Raw genomic sequence first — 25,742 nt, 5'->3', positions numbered from 1 at the left:
TCCTTGCCAGAAAGAGCAGGATACATCCAACCGGATCAATTAGCACCACAGCAGTGATTGAAGGTGTGTGTCTGCAATAGTGCTATCAAGCGGCAGTCACTCAACAACAACTGGCTCACAGGGTTCAGGTTGGGTTCCACCGTGGCCACTCCGTGACACATACCTGCCGCACTATGGGGTGGAGGTCGTGGGTTGGCAGTAACAGTGGGATGGAGGATGATGACAACCCGCCTGTGCGGTGAGCTCTGGTGAGCCTGTGGAAAAGCAAACTCCGCACAGGTGGTGACCTAAGCCGGGAATCGAACCTGGGACCCTGGCGCTGTGAAGCAACAGTGCTCACCACTGTGCGCTCTTACTAGCAATTTCTGCCTGAGTCTGAAAACTGTGGGTCCAAGTTCCACTCCAGGGATTGGAACCCCTCGTTTAGGATGACGTTTCAGTGCAGTGCTGAAGGAGCGCTGCACCGTCAGGGATGCTGATTTTCAGATGAGTCTTTGAAACAGCCAGAGGCCCGCAGCTAACTTTGAAACCAGGTGAGCTAGAATGTCGGTCTACGGACTTGTGAGTTGCAACAACAATTTTTTGCAGAGCTGCCTGATCTCAACCAGGCCAACAGGTTGGGTTTCATAGAATCAGAGAATTTACAGTGCAGAAGGAGGCCATTGGGCCCATCGAGTCAGCACCAGCCCTTGGAAAAGGCACCCTACTTAAGCCCACACCTCCATCCTATCCCTGTAACCCAGTAACCACATTTAACCTTTTTGGACACTAAGGGCAATTTATCACGGCCAGTCCACCTAAACTTCACATCTTTGGACTGTGGGAGGAAACCGGAGCACCCGGAGGAAACCCACGCAGGCACGGGGAGAACGTGCAAACATTGCACAGTGACGTAAGCCAGGAATTGAAGCCAGGTCCCTGACACTGTGAGCAACAGTGCTAACCACTGTGCTACTGTGCCACCCCTGTTTCAGCGGTCCAGTAACCCCTGCTGGAGGTTATTGGACCGCCCAGTCCATCACACGAACCTGCCTCCCATCCATTGACTCCATCTCCACCTCCTGCTGCCTGGGGAAAGCGGGCAGCATAATCAAAGTTCCCTCCCACCCGGCTTACTCACTCTTCCAACTTCTTCCATCGGGCAGGAGATACAAAAGTCTGAGAACACACATGAACAGACTGAAAAACAGCTTCTTCCCCACTGTCACCAGACTCCTAAATGACCCTCTTATGGGCTGACCTGATTAACACTACACCCTGTATGCTTCATCCGATGTCAGTGCTTATGTAGTTACATTGTATATGTTGTGTTGCCCTATTATGTATTTTCTTTTCTTCCCATATCTTCCCATGTACTCAATGATCTGTTGAGCTGCTCGCAGAAAAATACTTTTCACTGTACCTCGGTACACGTGACAATAAACAAATCCAACCCAATCCAATCCTATATGGTGAGGGTTGCCTGTCTTAACCCCCACAATCAAATTGCCCACCAAAGCCGTCTTAATTCACTCGTAAAAGGGGCCACTCTAGAAACCTGCTTCGTGCCATGGGTTTGTGAGAAATAAAAGTCACAAAAAGTTCAGGAAAGATCCAATGCTGAGGATCTATAGCTTGAATCTTCTGGGAATCTTTTCCTTATTGATGTATGGGAATCACTGGCAGGGCCGGTATTTATTACCCATCCTGGTGGCCTGCGAGGCTCTTTCAGAGTCGACCACATTTCTGGGTCTGGAGCCTCATGGAGACCAGACCAAGTAAGATGGCAGATTTCCTTCCCAAATGGCATGAGTGAGTCTAGATGGGGTTTGACCACAAAGGTTTCATGGGTCATAATTAAAACTGAAGGACATACAGCAAGACATAGATCGGCTGGAGACTTGGGCAGAGAAAGGGCAAATGGAGTATAATCCGGAGAAATGTGAGGTAATGCATTTTGATAGGTAGAAGGGAAATATATTGTAAATGGCAAAACTATTAGAAATATAGAAAGTCAGAGAGATCTGGGTCCACAGATCTTTGAAGGGGGCAACACAAGTGGACAAGGTAGTCAAGAAAGCATACGGAATGCTTGCCTTCATTGGATGGGGCATCGAGTATAAAACCTGGCAAGTCATGCTGCAGTTGTATAGAACCTTGGTAAGGCCGCACTTGGAATATTGCGCACAATTCTGGTCGCCACACTACCAGAAGGATGTAGAGGCTTTGGAGAGGGTGCAGAGGAGGTTTACCAGGATGTTGCCTGATGTGTTGGGTACTCTGCATCTGTGGAGACTGCATTTACCTTAGCAGTAACATAGACAGGCTACCAACACTTGTAATAGTGCAACTCTATTTTATTTAACTAAGAGCTGTTAAACATACTTGCACTGTGGGTCGACACTATGTTAGATTGACTGAAGACGTATGCCTAACCTGACCAGCCTATACTGCTAGCACATGGTGGATGTTTCTGCTACTGACTGCAGGTTCTGTCTGTCTCAGAGGCTGCATCCCGAATGAGCGGGAAAACTAGTGCCCTCTGTCTTTATAGTGACCGTGCCCTAACTGGTGATTGGCTGCTGTGTTGATTGGTCTTGCTGTGTGTCCATCAGTGTGTGCCTCTGCACCATCATATACTGATATGTATATTATGACATCCCCCCCTTTTAAAAAAAATAAATGTGTGTTTGTGGCAATAAATAATGTAGTATGCGAATGTTCCTAACTATGTGTGGCACATGCGAGCATATTTACAGGACTATGTACAGAAACTCTAAGATATTTACATTGGAAGGTGTCTAGTGCAGATGGACAGTATGTAACACAAAATATAACTAGAACAACAGTATGTACAAACCAGTGAGTTAATCAAACAGGGTAACGAAACAATCAATTCATGAGTTCAAAGAGTCCATGAATTCAGGCTGTTCATAAATTCAGTCTCTGAGGTGGGCGACGAATTCTGGTTGACCGCCTCAAGGGTGGGTCGGGGCCGCCTGTTCTGGAATGGGCGGGGCTGTGTCAGACTCAGAGGGTGGCAGAGCGAAAGGGAGATCTGCAAAGTCCGTGACGGGTTTGTCGTCACGGTGAGGCAGGACATGATGATCTGGTGGCGAGCGAGGAAGGAGTCGTAGTGCCCGCCTATTTCGGTGAAGAAGAGAGACGTCTTGTAGTCAAACCAAAGATGACCTGGGGGCCACTTGTCTGAGCACCACAGCGGTGGCGGACCGACCACCATCGGGAAGTTGGACACGGACCTCGTCATCAGGAGCCAGAGCAGGGGAGATCCGTGGCGCGGGCATCGTACGCCGATTTGTGTTGGGCCCGAGCCAACTGCATTCGACGAAGGACCGGAAGGTTGTCCAAGTCCGGGACATGAATGGCCGGCACCGTTGTCCGCAGCGATTGAGCCGGTGACAGGCCGGTGGACAATGGAGCTGATCTGTAAGTAAGCAGGGCGAGGTAAAAATCGGATCCGGCATCGGCCGCCTTGCACAGGAGTCGTTCGACAATGTGCACCCCCTTTTCAGCTTTGCCGTTGGATTGGGGGTAATGGGGACTGGACGTGACGTGTGTGAAGTTGTATCGTTTGGCAAAATTGGACCACGCCTGACTGGCAAAACACGGGCCATTGTCGGATATGACCGTGAGCGGGATGCCATGGCGAGTGAAGGTTTCCTTGCACGCCCGAATGACCGCAGTTGAGGTGAGGTCGTGTAGCCTAACTACCTCCGGGCAGTTTGAGACATAGTCCACTATGAGGACGTAGACCCGGCCAAGTGCATGGAACAGGTCGATGCCCACTTTGGTCCAGGGGGACGTGACCAACTCATGGGGTTGCAAGGTCTCCCTTGGCTGAGCAGGCTGGAAACGCTGGCATGTTGGGCTGTTAAGAACGGCATTGGCAATGTCCTCGTTGATTCCAGGCCAGTACACCGCCTCACGGGCCCGTCGGTGGCATTTCTCCACTCCCAGGTGGCCTCATGGAGCTGCTCAAGGACGAGGTTCCGCTTGCTGTGCGGAATGACGATCCTGTCCAGCTTGAGTAGAATTCCATCTCCCACCGCCAGGTCATCTTTAATGTTATAGAATTGAGGGCATTGGCCCTTGAGCCACTCGTCTGTCAGGTGGCGCATGACACGTTGGAGCAGGGGATCGTTGGCCGTCTCACGACGAATATGGATGAGTCGTTCGTCCGTGGCGGGCAGATTGGATGCGGCGAATGCCACCTGAACATCAATTTGGCACACGGAGCCCGCTGGGTCGCAGGGTGTGGTGACAGATCGGGAGAGTGCATCGGCGAAGGTGAGCTCCTTACCCGGGGTGTAGACGAGTTCAAAGTCGTACCGCCTGAGTTTAAGGAGAATGCGCTGCAGGCGCGGCGTCATGTCGGTAAGGTCTTTTTGAATGATATTGACCAGTGGCCTGTGGTCTGTGTCGACTGTGAGCTTTGGGAGTCCATAGACATAGTCATGGAATTTGACGACTCCGGTAAGAAGGCCCAGGCACTCTTTTTCAATTTGCGCATAGCGCTGTTCGGTGGGTGTGGTAGTATGTATTAGGGGTCATGTGGGACTGGAAGCCCTAATGTCATTGGCTGACAGATCCCGGGTCCTGATTGGCCGTTGACCTCTAGCTCCGCCCTGAAGGCGGAGTATAAGAAGCCAGAGTCCTCCCCCGCAGGCCATTCTACTATCGAGCTGCGGGGGAACAGACACGCTTAATAAAGCCTCACCGACTTCACTCTATTCGTCTCACGGAGTCTTTGTGCGCTACAATTTATTAAGCGTGCCTAAAAAGGACTATGGAGCTCAGGATCATTCCGGAATGCCTGAGGATCAGCCCCCACGCAGTGAACGCGGCAGCAGCCTTCAAGCACTGGCAGACTTGTTTCGAGGCCTACCTCAGAACGGCCACCGGCCGGGTCACAGAAGACCAAAAACTACAGGTCCTGCACTCGAGGGTGAGCACGGAGATCTTCTCCCTCATCGAAGACTCGGAGGATTTCCAGACGGCGTTCGCAGCACTGAAAAGTCTCTATGTCCGCCCAGTTAACCAAATCTACGCTCGCTACCAGCTCGCGACGAGACGGCAAGGTCCCGGAGAATCGATGGACGAATTCTACGCCGCGCTGCTGATTTTGGGACGAGCCTGCAGCTGCCCCTTCAGTGAACGCAAATGAACACACGGACATGTTAATGCGCGATGTTTTTGTGGCAGGTATGAATTCCTCCCAAATCCGCTAAAGACTTCTAGAAAGAGAGTCGCTAGGACTCTCAGAGGCCCGGGCCCTAGCAGCCTCCCTAGACGTGGCCGCGCGTAATACCCGCGCCTACGGCCCCGACCGCGCGGCAGCCCATTGGGCTCCGTACGTACCCGTCGCGACAAACCCACCCCCCCCCGGACACCCCACAGGCTTGCGCGGTCCAAACGCCAAGTCGCACCGGGGGCGCCCGCTGCTATTTCTGCGGCCAGGCGAAACACCCCCGGCAGCGCTGCCCGGCCCGCGCAGCAATCTGCAAGAGCTGCGGGAAAAAGGGCCATTTCGCGGTTGTGTGCCGGTCCCGCGAGGTCGCCGCTGTCCCGGGAGAACAGGGAGCCCTGCAAGCCGCTTACGCTCTCCAACCCCCCCCAGCGCCCCATGTACGACCCGCAGGCGCAGCCACTCTGGGTCCCGACCACCGCGGTCCCGGGAGAACAGGGAGCCCTGCACGCCGCTTACACTCCCCAACCCCCCCCACCCATCCCCACGTATGACCCGCCGGCGCTTCCACTTTGGGTCCCGACCACCACTCTCCCCGGAGAAGAGGGAGTTCTGCGCGTCTCTAACGCCCCCCAAACCCCCCCCGCGCCCCACGTCTGACCCGCCGGCGCTACCAATTTGGGTCCCGACCACCACTGTCCCCAGAGATGAGGGAGCCCCGCGCGGTCCTATCGCTCCCCAACCCCCCCAGCGCCCCATGTGCGACCCGCAGACGCCGCCATTTTGGGTCCCGGCCACCACGAGGGGAGGAAGGGCGCCGCCATCTTGGACCACCCCAGACCTGTACGACGCGTGGGGGCGGCCATTTTGTCCACCCCCGCCGCCATCTTGTGACCCCCAGCCATGTGCGATGTATGGGGGCAGCCATTTTGTTCATCCCCGACGCCATCTTGGACGGCAACAACGGACCCCACTCCACTACTACAACCACGTCTCGCTTCAATTACGCTCGATCAAGCTCGGCCCCGGACACTCCAGACGACGACGACAACGGTGCTAATAAACGGCCACGAGACACCATGCCTAGTCGACTCCGGGAGCACGGAGAGCTTTATCCACCCCGACACGGTAAGACGCTGTTCCTTGACCACCTATCCCAGCGCACAAAAGATTTCCCTAGCTGCAGGATCCCACTCCGTACAGATCCAAGGATTCTGCATAGTTACCCTAACGGTGCAGGGGAGGGAGTTCAAAAACTACAAATTAAACGTCCTTCCCCAACTCTGCGCCCCCACCTTACTGGGATTAGATTTCCAATGCAATCTACAGAGCCTTACGTTCAAATTCGGCGGCCCAGTACCCCCACTCACTATCTGCGGCCTCGCAACCCTCAAGGTGCAACCCCCGTCCTTGTTTGCAAACCTCACCCCGGATTGCAAACCCGTCGCCACTAGGAGCAGAAGGTACAGCGCCCAGGACCGGACCTTCATTCGGTCCGAAGTCCAGCGGCTACTAAAGGAAGGCATAATCCAGGCAAGTATAGTCCCTGGAGAGCACAGGTGGTAGTAGTGAAGACAGGGGAGAAACAAAGGATGGTCATAGACTATAGCCAGACCATCAACAGGTACACACAACTAGACGCATACCCTCTCCCCCGCATATCCGACATGGTCAATCGGATTGCCCAATATAAAGTCTTCTCCACCGTGGACCTCAAGTCCGCCTACCATCAGCTCCCCATCCGCCCAAGTGACCGCAAGTACACAGCCTTCGAGGCAGACGGGCGATTATACCATTTCCTAAGGGTCCCATTTGGCGTCACAAACGGGGTCTCGGTCTTCCAACGGGAGATGGACCGAATGGTTGATCAACATGGGTTGCGGGCCACGTCCCCGTATCTCAACAATGTAACCATCTGCGGCCACGACCAGCAGGACCACGACGCCAACCTCCAAAAATTCCTCCAGACCGCCAAAGCCTTGAACCTCACGTACAACGAGGACAAGTGCGTTTTTAGCACCAATCGGCTAGCCATTCTGGGCTACGTAGTGCGCAATGGGATAATAGGCCCCGACCCCGAACGTATGCGCGCCCTCATGGAATTTCCCCTCCCCCACTGCCCAAAAGCCCTGAAACGCTGCCTGGGGTTTTTTTCATACTACGCCCAGTGGGTCCCCCAGTACGCAGACAAGGCCCGCCCCCTAATACAGACCACGACCTTCCCTCTGTCGACAGAGGCTTGCCAGGCCTTCAGCCGCATCAAAGCGGACATCGCAAAGGCCACGATGCGCGCCATCGACAAGTCCCGCCCCTTCCAGGTCGAGAGCGACGCCTCCGACGTAGCTCTAGCGGCCACCCTTAACCAAGCGGGCAGACCCGTGGCCTTTTTCTCCCGGACCCTCTACGCCTCAGAAATCCGCCACTCCTCAGTGGAAAAGGAAGCCCAAGCCATAGTGGAAGCTGTGCGACATTGGAGGCATTACCTGGCCGGCAGGAGATTCACTCTCCTCACTGACCAACGGTCGGTAGCCTTCATGTTCGATAATGCACTGCGGGGCAAAATCAAAAACGACAAGATCTTAAGGTGGAGGATCGAGCTCTCCACCTTCAACTACGAGATTTTGTATCGTCCCGGAAAGCTGAACGAGCCGTCCGATGCCCTATCCCGCGGCACATGTGCCAACGCACAAATTAACCGCCTCCAAACCCTCCACGAGGACCTCTGCCACCCGGGGGTCACTCGATATTTCCACTTTATCAAGTCCCGCAATCTCCCATACTCTTTAGAGGAGGTCCGTACAGTCACAAGGGACTGCCACATCTGCGCGGAATGCAAACCGCATTTTTTCAGGCCGGATGGTGCGCACCTGATTAAGGCTTCTCGCCCCTTTGAACGCCTTAGTCTCGATTTCAAAGGGCCCCTCCCCTCCACCGACCGCAACACATACTTTCTTAATGTGGTGGACGAATACTCCCGCTTCCCATTCGCCATTCCCTGCTCTGACATGACCGCGGCCACAGTCATTAAAGCCTTGAACACCATCTTCACACTGTTCGGTTGCCCCGCATACGTCCACAGCGACAGGGGGTCCTCTTTCATGAGTGATGAGCTGCGCCAGTTCCTGCTCAGCAAGGGCATAGCCTCAAGCAGGACGACCAGCTACAACCCCCGGGGGAACGGGCAAGTAGAGAGGGAGAACGGCACGGTCTGGAAGACCATCCTACTGGCCCTACGGTCCAGGGACCTCCCAGTTTCACGGTGGCAGGAGGTCCTCCCGGACGCTCTCCACTCCATCCGGTCGCTATTATGTACGAGCACTAATCAAACGCCTCATGAGCGTCTCCTTGTCTTCCCTAGGAGGTCCTCCTCTGGAACGTCGCTGCCGACCTGGCTGGCGGCCCCAGGACCCATCCTGCTCCGAAAGCATGTGCGGGCACATAAGGCGGACCCGTTGGTCGAAAGAGTTCACCTCCCCCACGCGAACCCGCAGTAGTACGCTTACGTGGAGTACCCCGACGGCCGACAGGACACGGTCTCCCTGCGGGATCTGGCGCCCGCCGGCAACACACACACCCCCCCGACACCATTCACTCAACCCCCCCCCTTCCTGCCACCGCCGCACCCCGCGACCGCCCCCTTCCCAGGAGGATCGGTTCCCCTCCCCTCAGGCCCGACCAAGAATAAAGCCCAAGCTGAAACCGTAAGGCTCCCGGAGATGGCAACACCGGTACAAGCACCACCACCACCGCCACCGGGGCCGAGGCGATCGACACGGACGACCAGACCGCCCGACCGACTCGTGGCATCGATCTAAATCAATATATGGACTTTTCACAAGAACATTTTGCTTTTCTCCCGATACCTTCTGTAAATAGTTGAAACAGGACAAAATTGTGCAATACTGTATTGCCATGTGAATGTTTTCCTCCCAGGACCAGCCCTGTAAACCCTTACCACCATACGAAGCATCACCCCGCCGGGTTCATTTTTGACAAGGGGTGAATGTGGTAGTATGTATTAGGGGTCATGTGGGACTGGAAGCCCTAATGTCATTGGCTGACAGATCCCGGGTCCTGGTTGGCCGTTGACCTCTAGCTCCGCCCTGAAGGCGGAGTATAAGAAGCCAGAGTCCTCCCCCGCAGGCCATTCTACTATCGAGCTGCGGGGGAACAGACACGCTTAATAAAGCCTCATCGACTTCACTCTATTCGTCTCACGGAGTCTTTGTGCGCAACAGTGGGCGTCATTGCACGTGACGCGTATGCGACAGGAGCCCATGAGGAGGCATTGTCACGTTGAAGGAGCACTGCTCCAATGCCGACTGACTGGCATTCGTGGAGATCTTTGTTTCTTTGGCCGGATCGAAAAATGCCAACACCGGGGCCTTGGTCAGCTTCGCCCTGAGTTCCCGCCATTCTTGTTCGTGGGCGGGGAGCCGTTGGAACTCGGTCGTCTTCTTAACCAGGTTCCTGAGAGCCGTGGTGTGGGAGGCGAGGTTAGGGATGAATTTCCTCAGGAAATTGACCATGCCCAGGAAGCGGAGGACCGCCTTCTTGTCCTCCGGTGTCTTCATGGCCTTAATGGCAGATACCTTGTCAGCATCCGGCTGCATGCCAAACTGTGAAATGTGGTCTCCGAGGAGTTTAAGTTCTGTTTGACCAAAGGAGCATTTGGCCCTGTTGAGGCGGAGGCTATGCTCATGGATTCGTCGGAAGACGCGTTGGAGGCGATCAATGTGCTCCTGCGGGGTGGTAGACCAGACGATGATGTCGTCCACATATACGCAAACCCCTTCGATACCTTCCATCATCTGCTCCATTATTCTGTGGAACACTTCCGATGCAGAGATGTTGCCAAACGGCATCCGGTTGTAGCAATACCGGCCAAATGGGGTGTTAAAGATGCAGAGCTTCCGACTGGATGTGTCGAGTTGGATCTGCCAGAACCCCTTGGATGCGTCTAGCTTGGTGAAAAATTTGGCGCGAGCCATCTCGCAGGTGATATCTTCGCGCTTTGGAATGGGATAGTGTTCTCTCATAATATTGCGGTTGAGGTCCATGGGATTAATACATATGCGTAATTCGCCGGATGGTTTTTTCACGCACGCCATAGAGCTGACTCAGTCAGTCGGTTCTGTAACTTTCAAAATTACGCCCTGGTCCTGGAGGTCCTGCAGCTGCTGCTTGAGGCGGTCCTTGAGGGGTGAACCACAGACGTGACATTTGGTTTTAACAAGTTTTTATAAGTGTATGGGAGTGTGCCCATGCCCTCGAATACACCGTGGTATTGGGTGATGATGGCGTTCAGCTGTGTCCGAAAGTCAGCGTCCTGACATGTGGAAGTGTCAGCGGGTGACAGGGAGTGAACCCTTTGGACAAGGTTTAGAAGTTTGCAAGGCTGAGCACCAAGCAGGGGGGCTTTAGTGGATCCCATTATTTCGAATGGCAGGTTAGCCTTTAATGACCGGTGCGACACTTCAAGCTGGCAAGAGCCACTGGCAGCAATGGCATTACCATTATAGTCCAGAAGCTGGCAGGCGGATGGCAGGATGGTAGGCTTGACATGGAGGCTTTCGAGGTCAGAGGTTGGCTGAAGCGCCGGTGTCCAGGCGGAATCGGATGCGGGATCGGTTGACCGTGAGGGTGGCACACCACTTGTCGTCCGGATCAATGCTGAATATTGGGAGAGACTTGGCTTTTGTCTTCAACATCTTGTGTTTGGTGATGATGCCCACCCGAAATGGTGCTTTAGGGTCCTCGGTGTCAAGGTCCGGAATCAAGGTCGGAATCGGTGACTGGTGGCTGGATGGCTCGGACATCCCTGCGTGGCTGGTTGGAGCGACGAGAGGTAGTAGGTTGAGCAGACCTGCATAGGGCTGCATAGTGGCCAAGCTTGCCACATTGGAGATAGCGTCGGGATTTTGCAGGACATTGCCGCTTTAAGTGGGCGGAGCCACAGTTGCCACACGTGCGGTCGTACGTAGTGCGCGCCTGCGCAGTGCGGTCTTCGGCCTCGCCGTCCCCTCGGTCAATGCGCGCATGCGCGGGAGCCCGCGAAAAGCGCGCGAAATGGCCGCCCTCATCCAGGCTTAGGCTCTGGAGTTGTTTAATGGCTTGCACCCGCTCTGCCTTGTGGGGACCTTGCCGCGCCGTTTCAGCCGCTTGAATGTGCGAGTATCGGTTAGTGGCGTGTTCATGCAGAACACAGGTCTTGATGGCTATCGCAAGGGGGAGCTGCTGGCGTAGGGGGTCCGATTGCTCACCGAAAACGATCTGGTCACGGATCATCGAGTCGGAGGTGGAGCTGTAATTGCAGGACTGTGCGAGGATGAGAAGGTGGGTGAGGAAAGATTGAAAAGGTTCATCCTTACCCTGTTGAAAGACATAGCGCTCAAAACTTTCATTGACCTCGATGTCACAGTGACTGTCGAATTTGAGCAGGACTGTCTTGAACTTGGACTTGTCTTCACCTTCAGCGAAAGGGAGAGAGTTGAAGATATGGATGGCGTGGTCCCCGGCCGTGGAAAGGAAGAGAGCAATCTTCCTGGCGTCTGAAGCAGCTTCCAGGTCTGTAGCTTCGAGGTATAGCTGGAATCGTTGTTTAAAGCTTTTCCAGTTCGCACCGAGGTTGCCGGTGATGCAGTGGGGCTGAGCGATAGGCCAGCAGGGCTAAACAGAAATCCGATCCGGCAGCAGCAGCCTTGCAGAGGAGCCGCTTCACAATATGGACCCCCTTTTCCGTCTTGCCATTTGACTGGGGATGCAGAGGGCTGAACGTCACGTGTGTGAAGCCATACGAAGCGGCAAAAGAAGACCATTCTTGGCTCGCAAAACAGGGCCCATTGTCCGACATGACGGTGAGCGGAATGCCGTGGCGAGCGAAGGTTTCCTTGCAGGCTCTGATTACAGCTGATGATGTCAAGTCGTGCAGGCGTATGACCTCCGGATAATTTGAAAAATAATCAATTATGATGACGTAGTCCCTGCCGAGCGCATGAAAAAGGTCCACACCCACCTTCGCCCAGGGGGACGTTACCAACGCATGGGGCTGAAGCGACTCAGGGGGTTGCGCCGGCTGAAACCTTTGGCAGGTGGGGCAGTTGAGCACCATGTTGGCGATGTCGTCGCTGATGCCCGGCCAGTACACAGCTTCTCGGGCCCTCCGCCTGCACTTCTCAACCCCGAGATGGCCTTTGTGTAATTGTTCGAGGACCAACCTGTGCATGCTGTGTGGAATCACAATCCGGTCCAGCTTTAGGAGGACACCGTCAATGACGGCCAAGTCGTCCCGGACATTGTAGAATCCTGTGTGCATATTATGACACACGCCAGATTAAAGTCCCGGTCTTGACGTCGGAATCGGGTGTTCACAGATCGGACACGCTGTTGAACACAGAATCCATAGAATCCCTACAGTGCAGAAGGAGGCCATTCGGCCCATCGAGTCTGCACCGACTCTCTGAAAGGTCACCCTCCCTAGGTCCACTCCCCCCCGCCCTATCGCCGTAACCCCACCAGAGTGAGGTTTCGTACCCCTGCAGTGCACCAGCTCTGTCCCAACCTCAGCAGCCACCCGAGGGCCCTTTGGAACCAGGCTGGTAAGTCCAAAGATGTGTGGGTTAGGTGGATTGGCCGTGATAAATTGCCCGTCGGTGTCCAAGGATGTTAGGTGGGGTTACAGGGATAGGGTGGGGGAGTTAGCCTAGGTAGGGTGCTCTTTTGGAGGGCCGGTGCAAACTAGATGGGCCGAATGGCCTTTTCCTGCACTGTCGGGATTCTCTGATCTGACACTATCTCAGAACTTCTAAATCAGGTTCCATTCCCTGTGGACCCATGGGACGGGATTCTCCCATCCCGCGGCAGAGTGTCCACGCCATCGTAAACCTCGTGAATGGGCCGCTACCAGAGGTAATTCTGGCCCCTACGGGGGGCCAGCACGGCGTTGGAGCGGTTCGCGCCGCTCCAGCTGCCGATCCCGGCGTGAATTGGACGCCGCGGGATCCGTGCATACGCAGTGGCACCGACGCCAACGCGCGCACACGCAGTGGCCTCCTTCAACGCGGCGGCCCCGACGCAACATGGTGCAGGACGACAGGGGCTGCCGCGTTGAAGGAAGCCACTGTGCATGTGTGCGTTGGCGCCAGTGCCATTGCGCATATGCAGATCCCACGGCGCCGAGTTGACACCGCGATCAGCAGCTGGAGGGACGTGAACCGCTCCAGTGCCGTGCTGGCCCCCTGTAGAGGCCAGAATTGCTGATCCTGAGACCGTGTTGACGCTGTCGGAAACGCCGTCGCGATTAGCCTCACGATCACAGAATCCCGCCCCAGGATCTTAGATCGATATCTTATTCAAACACAGCCGGCATTGACCTAACAGCAGGAGCTGTTTAGCACAGGGCTACATCGCTGGCTTTGAAAGCAGACCAGCAGCCCGGTTCAATTCCCGTATCAGCCTCCCCGAACAGGCGCCGGAATGTGGCGACTAGGGGCTTTTCACAGTAACTTCATTTGAAGCCTTCTCGTGACAATAAGCGATTTTCATTTTCATTTCATTATGCTTGTAACCACAGTAATTATCTGGCTGATCCAGTTAAGTTTCTGGTCAATTAAGTCCCAGGACGCTGACGTGGTGGGGGAAATTTTAATGCCAAGGTTAAATTAATTAGATTCTCACTTGTTGGAGATGGTCATTGATTGGCACTTGTGTGGTGTGAATGTTACTTGACACATCCCAACACAATTAAAATATCAGGAATGGCATCATTCATAGAATCCCTAAGATGCAGAAGAGGGCCATTCGGCCCATCGAGTCTGCACCGACCCTCTGAAAGAGCACCCTGACTAGACCCACTCCCCCGTCCTATCCCTGTAACCCCACCCAACCTGCATATCTTTGGACACTAAGGGGCAATTTTAGCATAGCCAATCCACTTACACTGCACACCCCTGGATCATGCGGTTCCTCAGCAAGGTAAACCCCTCCACAAACAGGGCAGCGCAAGCGATTAGCACTGTGGCTTCACAGCACCAGGGTCCCAGGTTCGATTCCCTGCTGTGTCACTGCCTGTGCGGAGTCTGCACGTTGTCTGCGTGGGTTTCCTCCGGGTGCTCCGGTTTCCTCCCACAGTCCAAAGACGTGCAGGTTAGGTGGATTGGACATGATAAATTGCCCTTAGTGACCAAAAAGGTTGGGAGGGGTTATTAGGTTACGGGGATAGGGTGGAAGTGAGGGCTTAACTGGGTCGGTGCTGACTCGATGGGCTGAATGGCCTCGTTGTATGTTCTAACATCAGAACTATCCTGTAACTGAAGTCAGAGGAAGTTCCTGGAACAGGGAGAAACTCAAAATGCTATGTCGCTGAAGTTGCTTGCAGGAATTTCAGCTCAAAATCCAAAAATACCCGAGCCTCCGGATGGAGCGAGGATACGTTTTGGGGAGGTGTACAACTGGGATAATTCATGGGAAGAAAATGATTGAAAGGCCTGTGGAATTTGGGGAGATTTGCAAAATAAAAACAGTGGGCTTGAGGAAAAAAAATAGTGCAGTGTGTGTGTCTGTATGTATGTATATTTATAAAGTTGAACAACACATACTGGGTAAAAGTTACACACAATTTCAGTCTGACAACAAGGAATGCAGTAATAGTCTACACACATGGTAGGGCCTGGGAATGCCCCCATTGCATTTTGCATGGAACCGGTTTCACATTATTATTGTCTGAGCTGGGGCGGCACCTTGGCACAGGGGTTAGCACAGCTGCCTCGCGGCACCCAGGTCTATTCAAGCCTTGGGTCACTGTCTGTGTGGAGTTTTCACGTTCCCCCCGTGTCTGCGTGGGTTTCCCCCGGGTGCTCCAGTTTCCCCCCGCAGTCCAAAGATGTGCAGGTTAGGTGGATTGGCCGTAATAAATTGCCCCTCAGTGTCCCGGGATGTGCGGGTTAGGAAGGGTTACGGGGAGAGGACGGGAGTGTGGACCTACATATGGTGCTCTTTCGGACAGTCAGCTCAGACTTTGATGGGTCGAATGGCCTCCTTCTGCACTGTGGAAAGTCTCGGGGATGTGGGAGGTGGGGGTAAGAACTAGCACCAGGGAGGTAGAAGCTGGGGCAGGCAGAGAGAGATAGAGGCAGGGGAGACAGAGAGATAGAGGCAGGGGAGACAGAGAGATAGAGGCGGGGAGACAGAGAGATAGAGGCGGGGAGACAGAGAGATAGAGGCAGGGGGGACAGAGAGATAGAGGCAGGGGAGACAGAGAGAGAGAGATAGAGGCAGGGGAGACACAGAGAGAGAGATAGAGGCAGGGGAGACAGAGAGAGTGAGGCAGGGGAGACAGAGAGAGCGAGGCAGGGGAGACAGAGAGAGATAGAGGTGGGGAGACAGAGAGAGAGAGATAGAGGCAGGGGAGACAGAGAGATAGATGCAGGGGAGACAGAGAGATAGAGGCAGGGGAGACAGAGAGAGCGAGGCAGGGGAGACAGGGAGAGCGAGGTAGGGGAGACAGAGAGAGAGAGAGGCGGGGAGACAGAGAGATAGAGGCGGGGAGACAGAGAGAGAGATAGACGGAGGGGAGACAGAGAGAGATAGAGGCAGGGTAAGAAAAGAGAGAGAGAGGCAGGGGAGACAGGGAGAGATAGAGGCAGGGGAGACAGAGAGAGAGATAGAGGCTGGGGGAGACAGAGAGAGATAGAGGCAGGGGAGACAGAGAGAGATAGAGGCAGGGGAGACAGAGAGAGAGAGATAGAGGCTGGGGAGACAGAGGGAGAGATAGAGGCAGGGGAGACAGAGAGAGAGATAGAGGCAGGGGAGACAGAGAGAGATAGAGGCAGGGGAGACAGAGAGAGAGATAGATGCAGGGGAGACAGAGAGATAGAGGCAGGGGAGACAGAGAGAGCGAGGCAGGGGAGACAGGGAGAGCGAGGTAGGGGAGACAGAGAGAGAGAGAGGCGGGGAGGCAGAGAGATAGAGGCGGGGAGACAGAGAGAGAGATAGACGCAGGGGAGACAGGGAGAGATAGAGGCAGGGTAAGAAAAGAGAGAGAGAGGCAGGGGAGACAGAGAGAGATAGAGGCAGGGGAGACAGAGAGAGAGATAGAGGCTGGGGGAGACAGAGAGAGTTAGAGGCAGGGGAGACAGAGAGAGATAGAGGCAGGGGAGACAGAGAGAGATAGAGGCAGGGGAGACAGAGAGAGAGATAGAGGCAGGGGAGACAGAGAGTGAGATAGAGGCAGGGGAGACAGAGAGAGAGAGATAGAGGCTGGGGAGACAGAGAGAGATAGAGGCAGGGGAGACAGAGAGAGAGATAGAGGCAGGGGAGACAGAGAGAGATAGAGGCAGGGGAGACAGAGAGAGAGATAGAGGCAGGGGAGACAGAGAGTGAGATAGAGGCTGGGGAGACAGAGAAAGAGATAGAGGCAGGGGAGACATAGAGAAAGATAGAGGCAGGGGAGACAGAGAGAGATGGAGGCAGGGGCGACAGAGAGAGAGATAGAAGCAGGGGAGACAGAGAGAGATAGAGGCAGGGGAGACAGAGAGAGAGATAGAGACAGGGGTGACAGAGAGAGAGATAAAGGCCGGGGAGACAGAGAGAGAGATAGAAGCAGGTGAGACAGAGAGAGAGTGAGAGGCAGGGGAGACAGAGAGAGAGATAGAGGCAGGGGCAGACAGAGAGAGAGAGAGAGAGATGCAGGGGAGACAGAGAGAGAGATAGAGGCGGGGCAGACAGAGAGAGAGAGAGAGAGATGCAGGGGAGACAGAGAGAGAGAGATAGAGGCAGGGGAGACAGAGAGAGAGAGAGGCAAGGGAGACAGAGAGAGATAGAGGCAGGGTAAGAAAAGAGAGAGAGAGGCAGGGGAGACAGAGAGTGAAAGAGGCAGGAGAGACAGATAGAGGCAGGGGAGACAGAGAGAATGCAGCAGGGGAGACAGAGAGAGATAGAGGCAGGGGAGACAGAGAGATGGAATAACATGCACCAGTATATCATGGTGCAGACACACACACACACACTGATGGACATGCAGTGGGACCAATCAGCATACACAACACCGCAGCCAATCACCAGTGAGAGCACACGCACTATAAAGACAGGGGACAGGAGAGTTCCCGCTCATTCTAGTAGCAGCCAGCTCGGAGCACAGAGCTCACAGCCTGCAACACAGACATTCACCATGTGCTGAGTGCATTAACTGGTTAGGACTAGGCAAGGGTCAACAGTTAAAGCTGGTATTGCATTTACCCACAGTTCAAGTAAGTTAATACATAATAAAACAGTGTTGGTGACCTGTTTGTGATCCAGAACACCCAACACACCAAGAGATAGAGGCAGGGGCAGAAAGAGAGATAGAGGCAGGGGAGACAGAGAGAGATAGAGGTGGGGGAGACAGTGAGAGAGAGATAGAGGCAGGGGAGACAGAGAGTGAGATAGAGGCAGGGGCAGACAGAGAGAGAGAGAGATAGAGGCAGGGGAGACAGAGAGAGAGATAGAGGCAGGGGAGACAGAGAGTGAGATAGAGGCAGGGGCAGACAGAGAGAGAGAGAGATAGAGGCAGGGGAGACAGAGAGAGAGATAGAGGCAGGGGAGACAGAGAGTGAGATAGAGGCAGGGGAGACAGAGAGAGAGATAGAGGCAGGGGAGACAGAGAGAGAGATAGAGGCAGGGGCAGACAGAGAGAGAGAGAGATAGAGGCAGGGGAGACAGAGAGTGAGATAAAGGCAGGGGCAGACAGAGAGAGAGAGATAGAGGCAGGGGAGACAGAGAAAGGTTCGGGAGGCAGAAGGGGTCACAGATAGCAGCTTCAGGGAATTAGTTACACCAAAGATTGGAGATAGGTGGGTAACTGTAAGAGGGACTGGGAAAAAGCAGTCAGTGCAGGGATCCCCTGCGGTCGTTCCCCTGAGAAACAAGTATACCGCTTTGGATACTTGTGGGGGGGGGCGACTTACCAGGGGTAAGCCATGGGGTACGGGCCTCTGGCACGGAGTCTGTCCCTGTTGCTCAGAAGGGAAGGGGGGAGAGGAGCAGAGCATTAGTAATTGGGGACTCTATAGTCAGGGGCACAGATAGGAGATTTTGTGGGAGCGTGAGAGACTCACGTTTGGTATGTTGCCTCCCAGGTGCAAGGGTACGTGATGTCTCGGATCGTGTTTTCCGGGTCCTTAGGGGGGAGGGGGAGCAGCCCCAAGTCGTGGTCCACATTGGCACTAACGACATAGGTAGGAAAGGGGACAAGGATGTCAGGCAGGCTTTCAGGGAGCTAGGATGGAAGCTCAGAACTAGAACAAACAGAGTTGTTATCTCTGGGTTGTTGCCCGTGCCACGTGATAGTGAGATGAGGAATAGGGAGAGAGAGCATTTAAACACGTGGCTACAGGGATGGTGCAGGCGGGAGGGATTCAGATTTCTGGATAACTGGGGCTCTTTCTGGGGAAGGTGGGACCTCTACAGACAGGATGGTCTACACCTGAACCTGAGGGGCACAAATATCCTGGGGGGGAGATTTGTTAGTGCTCTTTGGGGGGGTTTAAACTAATGCAGCAGGGGCATGGGAACCTGGATTGTAGTTTTAGGGTAAGGGAGAATGAGAGTATAGAGGTCAGGAGCACAGATTTGACGTCGCAGGAGGGGGCCAGTGTTCAGGTAGGTGGTTTGAAGTGTGTCTACTTCAATGTCAGGAGTATACGAAACAAGGTAGGGGAACTGGCAGCATGGGTTGGTACCTGGGACTTCGATGTTGTGGCCATTTCAGAGACATGGATAGAGCAGGGACAGGAATGGATGTTGCAGGTTCCGGGGTTTAGGTGTTTTAGTAAGCTCAGAGAAGGAGGCAAAAGAGGGGGAGGTGTGGCGCTGCTAGTCAAGAGCAGTATTACGGTGGCGGAGAGGATGCTAGATGGGGACTCTTCTTCCGAGGTAGTATGGGCTGAAGTTAGAAACAGGAAAGGAGAGGTCACCCTGTTGGGAGTTTTTTATAGGCCTCCTAATAGTTCTAGGGATGTAGAGGAAAGGATGGCGAAGATGATTCTGGATATGAGCGAAAGTAACAGGGTAGTTATTATGGGAGACTTTAACTTTCCAAATATTGACTGGAAAAGATATAGTTCGAGTACAATAGATGGGTCGTTTTTTGTACAGTGTGTGCAGGAGGGTTTCCTGAAACAATATGTTGACAGGCGAACAAGAGGCGAGGCCACGTTGGATTTGGTTTTGGGTAATGAACCAGGCCAGGTGTTGGATTTGGAGGTAGGAGAGCACTTTGGGGACAGTGACCACAATTCGGTGACGTTTACGTTAATGATGGAAAGGGATAAGTATACACCGCAGGGCAAGAGTTATAGCTGGGGGAAGGGCAATTATGATGCCATTAGACGTGACTTGGGGGGGATAAGGTGGAGAAGTAGGCTGCAAGTGTTGGGCACACTGGATAAGTGGGGCTTGTTCAAGGATCAGCTACTGCGTGTTCTTGATAAGTATGTACCGGTCAGACAGGGAGGAAGGCGTCGAGCGAGGGAACCGTGGTTTACCAAGGAAGTGGAATCTCTTGTTAAGAGGAAGAAGGAGGCCTATGTGAAGATGAAGTGTGAAGTTTCGCTTGGGGCGATGGATAGTTACAAGGTAGCGAGGAAGGATCTAAAGAGAGAGCTAAGGCGAGCAAGGAGGGGACATGAGAAGTATTTGGCAGAAAGGATCAAGGAAAACCCAAAAGCTTTCTATAGGTATGTCAGGAATAAGCGAATGACTAGGGAAAGAGTAGGACCAATCAAGGACAGGGATGGGAAATTGTGTGTGGAGTCTGAAGAGATAGGCGAGATACTAAATGAATATTTTTCGTCAGTATTCACTCAGGAAAAAGATAATGTTGTGGAGGAGAATGCTGAGCCCCAGGCTAATAGAATAGACGGCATTGAGGTACGTAGGGAAGAGGTGTTGGCAATTCTGGACAGGCTGAAAATAGATAAGTCCCCGGGACCTGATGGGATTTATCCTAGGATTCTCTGGGAGGCCAGGGAAGAGATTGCTGGACCTTTGGCTTTGATTTTTATGTCATCATTGGCTACAGGAATAGTGCCAGAGGACTGGAGGACAGCAAATGTGGTCCCTTTGCTCAAAAAGGGGAGCAGAGACAACCCCGGCAACTATAGACCGGTGAGCCTCACGTCTGTAGTGGGTAAAGTCTTGGAGGGGATTATAAGAGACAAGATTTATAATCATCTAGATAGGAATAATATGATCAGGGATAGTCAGCATGGCTTTGTGAAGGGTAGGTCATGCCTCACAAACCTTATTGAGTTCTTTGAGAAAGTGACTGAACAGGTAGACGAGGGTCGAGCAGTTGATGTGGTGTATATGGATTTCAGCAAAGCGTTTGATAAGGTTCCCCACGGTAGGCTATTGCACAAAATACGGAGGCTGGGGATTGAGGGTGATTTAGAGATGTGGATCAGAAATTGGCTAGCTGAAAGAAGACAGAGGGTGGTGGTTGATGGGAAATGTTCAGAATGGAGTCCAGTCACAAGTGGAGTACCACAAGGATCTGTTCTGGGGCCGTTGCTGTTTGTCATTTTTATCAATGACCTAGAGGAAGGCGCAGAAGGGTGGGTGAGTAAATTTGCAGACGATACTAAAGTTGGTGGTGTTGTCGATAGTGTGGAAGGATGTAGCAGGTTACAGAGGTATATAGATAAGCTGCAGAGCTGGGCTGAGAGGTGGCAAATGGAGTTTAATGTAGAGAAGTGTGAGGTGATTCACTTTGGAAGGAATAACAGGAATGCGGAATATTTGGCTAATGGTAAAGTTCTTGAAAGTGTGGATGAGCAGAGGGATCTAGGTGTCCATGTACATAGATCCCTGAAAGTTGCCACCCAGGTTGATAGGGTTGTGAAGAAGGCCTATGGAGTGTTGGCCTTTATTGGTAGAGGGATTGAGTTCCGGAGTCGGGAGGTTATGTTGCAGCTGTACAGAACTCTGGTACGGCCGCATTTGGAGTATTGCGTACAGTTCTGGTCACCGCATTATAGGAAGGATGTGGAGGCTTTGGAGCGGGTGCAGAGGAGATTTACCAGGATGTTGCCTGGTATGGAGGGAAAATCTTATGAGGACAGGCTGATGGACTTGAGGTTATTTTCGTTGGAGAGAAGAAGGTTAAGAGGAGACTTAATAGAGGCATACAAAATGATCAGGGGGTTGGATAGGGTGGACAGTGAGAGCCTTCTCCCGCGGATGGATATGGCTGGCACGAGGGGCCATAACTTTAAACTGAGGGGTAATAGATATAGGACAGAGGTCAGAGGTAGGTTCTTTACGCAAAGAGTAGTGAGGCCGTGGATGCCCTACCTGCTACAGTAGTGAACTCGCCAACATTGAGGGCATTTAAAAGTTTATTGGATAAACATATGGATGATAATGGCATAGTGTCGGTTAGATGGCTTTTGTTTTGGTGCAACATCGTGGGCCGAAGGGCCTGTACTGCGCTGTATTGTTCTATGTTCTATGTTCTAAGATAGAGGCAGGGGAGACAGAGAGAGAGAGAGGCAGGGGGGACAGAGAGAGGGAGAGACAGAGGCAGGGGAGAGAGAGATAGAGGCAGGGGAGACAGAGAGAGAGAGGCAGGGGAGACAGAGAGAGAGATAGAGGCAGGGAAGACAGAGAGAGATGGAGGCAGGGGAGACAGAGAGAGATAGAGGCAGGGGAGACAGAGAGAGAGAGAGAAATAGAGGCAGGGGAGACAGAGAGAGATGGAGGCAGGGGGGACAGAGAGAGAGATGGAGGCAGGGGGACAGAGAGAGAGAGAGGCAGGGGAGACAGAGAGAGATGGAGGCAGGGGAGACAGAGAGAGAGATAGAGGTATGGCTGACAGAGAGAGATAGAGGCAGGGCAGACAGAGAGATAGAGGCAGGGGAGACACAGAGAGAGAGATAGAGGCAGGGGAGTCAGAGAGAGAGAGGCAGGGGGGACAGAGTGATAGAGGCAGGGGAGACAGAGAGAGAGAGATAGAGGCAGGGGAGTCAGAGAGAGAGAGGCAGGGGGGACAGAGAAAGATAGAGGCAGGGGAGACAGAGAGATAGAGGCAGGGGACTCAGAGAGAGAGAGAGGCGGGGGGAGAGAGAGAGAGAGGCAGGGGAGACAGAGAGAGAGATAGAGGCAGGGGCAGACAGAGAGCCAGAGGCAGGGGAGACAGAGAGAGAGAGGCAGGGGAGACAGAGAGAGAGAGGCGGGGGAGACAGAGAGAGAGATAGAGGCAGGGGCAGACAGAGAGCCAGAGGCAGGGAAGACAGAGAGAGGCAGGGGAGACAGAGAGAGAGAGGCAGGGGAGACAGAGAGAGAGAGCGAGAGGCAGGGGAGACAGAGAGATAGAGGCAGGGGAGACAGAGAGAGAGAGAAAGAGGCAGGGGAGACAGAGAGACAGAGAGCGAGAGGCAGGGGAGACAGAGAGATAGAGGCAGGGGAGACAGAGAGAGAGCGAAAGAGGCAGGGGAGACAGAGAGACTAAGAGAGAGAGGCAGGGGAGACAGATAGATAGAGGCAGGGGAGACAGAGAGAGCGAGGCAGGGGAGACTGAGAGAGAGAGGCAGGGGAGACTGAGGGAGAGAGGCAGGGGAGACAAGAGGGAGAGGCAGACAGAGAGATAAAGGCAGGGGAGACAGAGAGAGAGAGGCAGACAGAGAGAGAGAGAGAGGCAGGGGAGACAGAGAGAGTGCAAGGCAGGGGAGACATAGATAGAGGCAGGGGAGACAGTGAGAGTGAAGCAGGGGTGACAGAGAGAGAGAGCAGGGGAGTCAGAGAGAGAGAGAGGCAGGGGCAGACAGAGAGAGAGAGGGGCAGGGGAGACATAGATAGAGGCAGGGGAGACATAGATAGAGGCAGGGGAGACAGAGAGAGAGAGAGGCAGGGGCAGACAGAGAGAGAGAGGGGCAGGGGAGACAGAGAGAGAGAGAGGCAGGGGAGACATAGATAGAGGCAGGGGAGACAGAGAGAGGGAGAGGCAGGGGAGACATAGATAGAGGCAGGGGAGACAGTGAGAGTGAGGCAGGGGAGACAGAGAGAGAGAGCAGGGGAGACAGAGAGAGAGAGAGGCAGGGGAGACAGAGAGAGAGAGGCAGGAGCAGAGAGAGAGAGGCAGGAGCAGACAGAGAGAGAGACAGGGAAGACAGAGAGATAGAGGCAGGGGAGACAGAGAGAGAGAGAGGCAGGGGAGACAGAGAGAGAGATAGAGGCAGGGGCAGACAGAGAGAGAGTGAGTGAGGCAGGGGCAGACAGAGAGAGAGAGAGAGGCAGGGGAGACAGAGAGAGAGAGAGAGGCAGGGGAGACAGAGAGAGAGAGGCAGGGGCAGACAGAGAGTGAGGCAGGGGAGACAGAGAGAGAGAGAGAGGCAGGGGCAGACAGAGAGAGAGAGAGGCAGGGGAGACAGAGAGATAGAGGCAGGAGCCTATGTGACTGAGAAAGATCTCTTGTCCTTTTTGGTGTTTTTACAGCAAGGAGAAAATTTTTATACCAGAAAAACTTCAAAGACAGATAAGGAGTGAAAGGGTGTGTGTGCAAGGCACAGTATAGAGAGAGAGGGCGGGTCTGGGTTGTGAACACCATAGAAGGCAGCAGGACGAGGGCACTGGCTGACGTGTTGTTTGGAAACACAATAAAACTGAGCCGAACCTCGGAAATGACTCCAGTCCTGGGAAGCTGATTCACACGCTGCCGGGAGGAGGAAACTGTGTTCCTGGGATCAGGCAGTGAGTGTGGACAGAGCTACCCTCCCTCCACTACCTCCCCCACCCCACTCTCCCACTTCAAGCCCATCCACAATGTCCCAGTTTCGGATCGATCTACTTGGACCTTCGCCCTGGGGATTCAGGCTGGTCGGAGGGAAGGATTTCGAACAGCCGCTGACTATTTCCCGGGTAAGGAACGGGCCAAGAGAGCCCTGCTCCGGGGTTTGAATTCTTGTTAATTTCAGAAACTGACTCGACTGGGAACTCCCCAACCCCGCAACTAGAAACTGACTAATCCCCTGGGGGGAGGGAGCTTCAGGGCTTCTCTATCCCCCTGCCTCTATCTCCCTGCCTGCCCCTGTCTCTATCCCCCTGCCTCTATCTCTCCCTGCCTCCCCCTGCCTCTATCTCTCCCTGCCTGCCCCTGCCTCTATCTCCCTGCCTGCACCTGCCTCTATCTCCCTGCCTCTATCTCTCTCTGCCTGCCCCTGCCTCTATCTCCCTGCCTCTATCTCTCTCTGCCTGCCCCTGCCTCTATCTCTCCCTGCCTGCCCCTGCCTCTATCTCTCCCTGCCTGCCCCTGCCTCTATCTCTCCCTGCCTGCCCCTGCCTCTATCTCTCCCTGCCTGCCCCTGCCTCTATCTCTCCCTGCCTGCCCCTGCCTCTATCTCTCCCTGCCTGCCCCTGCCTCTATCTCCCTGCCTGCCCCTGCCTCCCCTGTCTCTATCCCCCTGCCTGCCCCTGCCTCTATCCCCCTGCCTGCCCCTGCCTCTATCCATCTGCGTGCCCCTGCCTCTATCCATCTGCGTGCCCCTGCCTCTATCCCCCTGCGTGCCCCTGCCTCTATCTCCCTGGCTGCTGCTGCCTCTGTCTCCCTGACTGCCCCTGGCTCTATCTCTCTGCCTGCTCTGCCTCTATCTCCCTGACTACCCCTGCCTCTATCTCTCTGCCGTCCCCTGCCTCTATGCCCCTGCCTCCATCCCTCTGAGTGCCCCTGCCTCTATCCCCCTGCCTGCCCCTGCCTCTATCTCCCTGGTTGCTGCTGCCTCTACCCCCCTGCCTGCCCTGGCTCTATCCCCCTGCCTGCCCTGCCTCTATCCCCCTGCCTGCCCTGCCTCTGTCTCCCTGGCAGCCCTGCCTCTATCTCCCTGACTGCCCCTGCCTCTATCTCCCTGACTGCCCCTGCCCCTGTCTCTCTGGCAGCCCCTGCCCCTATCCCCCCTGACGATAGTTCTTACCCCTCTCTCGCCCATCCCTGAGACTTTCCATATTGCAATTGAAACTTCAGTCTCTCTGAAGGAGGGAGTTATTTGAGACCAGCGTTTACTGGTGCCTCGGCCGAGTATACCTGGCCCGGGCGCTTTACCAGGTAAGGCTGCAGATTCTGCTGCCACTTCCTTTGGGTGTGAGTGAGGTGAGGTTGGCACAGGGGGTCGGGGGGGGGGGGGGGGGGGGGTGGTTAGAAATGGAATTTGTGTCTGAACCCTGTGTCTCATCAAAACAGGAGGGGCATGGGTCTGTGTGTGTGTGTGTGTGTGTGTGTGTGTGTGGAGGGGGTGGTGCTGTGGGTGAGTGGGTGGGGAGGGAGGGTGGGTGGGGAGTGGCAGTGTTCGTGGCTATCGTCTTTGCAAGGGAGGGGGCACCTCCGAAGGTCAGATGAGTGGCTCAAGAAGGCGGCTCACTTTCTCGAGGGCAATTGGGGACGGGCGGTGAGGGAGGCAGTGGGGTGGTGGTATTGTCGCTGGACTAGTAAACCAGAGACCCGGGGTAATGCTCTGGGGTCCGGGGTTCAAATCCCACCACGGCAGATGGTGAAATTTGAATTCAACAAAAAAGGGATTAGAAGCCTAACGAT

General features: G+C 54.3%; 1 protein-coding gene across 4 annotated transcripts in view; it reads left to right on the top strand.

The window, feature by feature from the left end:
• Window positions 1-23,742: 23,742 nt before the first annotated feature.
• Window positions 23,743-25,742, top strand: part of pdlim1 (PDZ and LIM domain 1 (elfin)) — a 138,244-nt gene continuing 136,244 nt past the window's right edge. The window contains exon 1 of one of the 4 annotated variants that reach the window (XM_072491852.1): window positions 23,743-24,076. Coding sequence is in view for 2 of the 4 variants with exons in the window: in XM_072491849.1 (XP_072347950.1) it covers window positions 23,981-24,076 (96 nt within the window). In the remaining 2 variants the exon portion in view is untranslated. Of the gene's footprint in view, window positions 24,077-25,089; window positions 25,257-25,742 lie in introns of those variants that run through there. The other 3 variants (XM_072491849.1, XM_072491851.1, XM_072491850.1) reach the window with 3 other exon arrangements.

The sequence above is a fragment of the Scyliorhinus torazame genome, chromosome 28 (genome assembly GCF_047496885.1).
Source record: "Scyliorhinus torazame isolate Kashiwa2021f chromosome 28, sScyTor2.1, whole genome shotgun sequence".
NCBI lineage: Eukaryota > Metazoa > Chordata > Chondrichthyes > Carcharhiniformes > Scyliorhinidae > Scyliorhinus > Scyliorhinus torazame.
The sequence above is the reverse complement of the archived record's forward strand: the minus strand, read 5'-3'. Positions and strand labels throughout refer to the sequence as shown.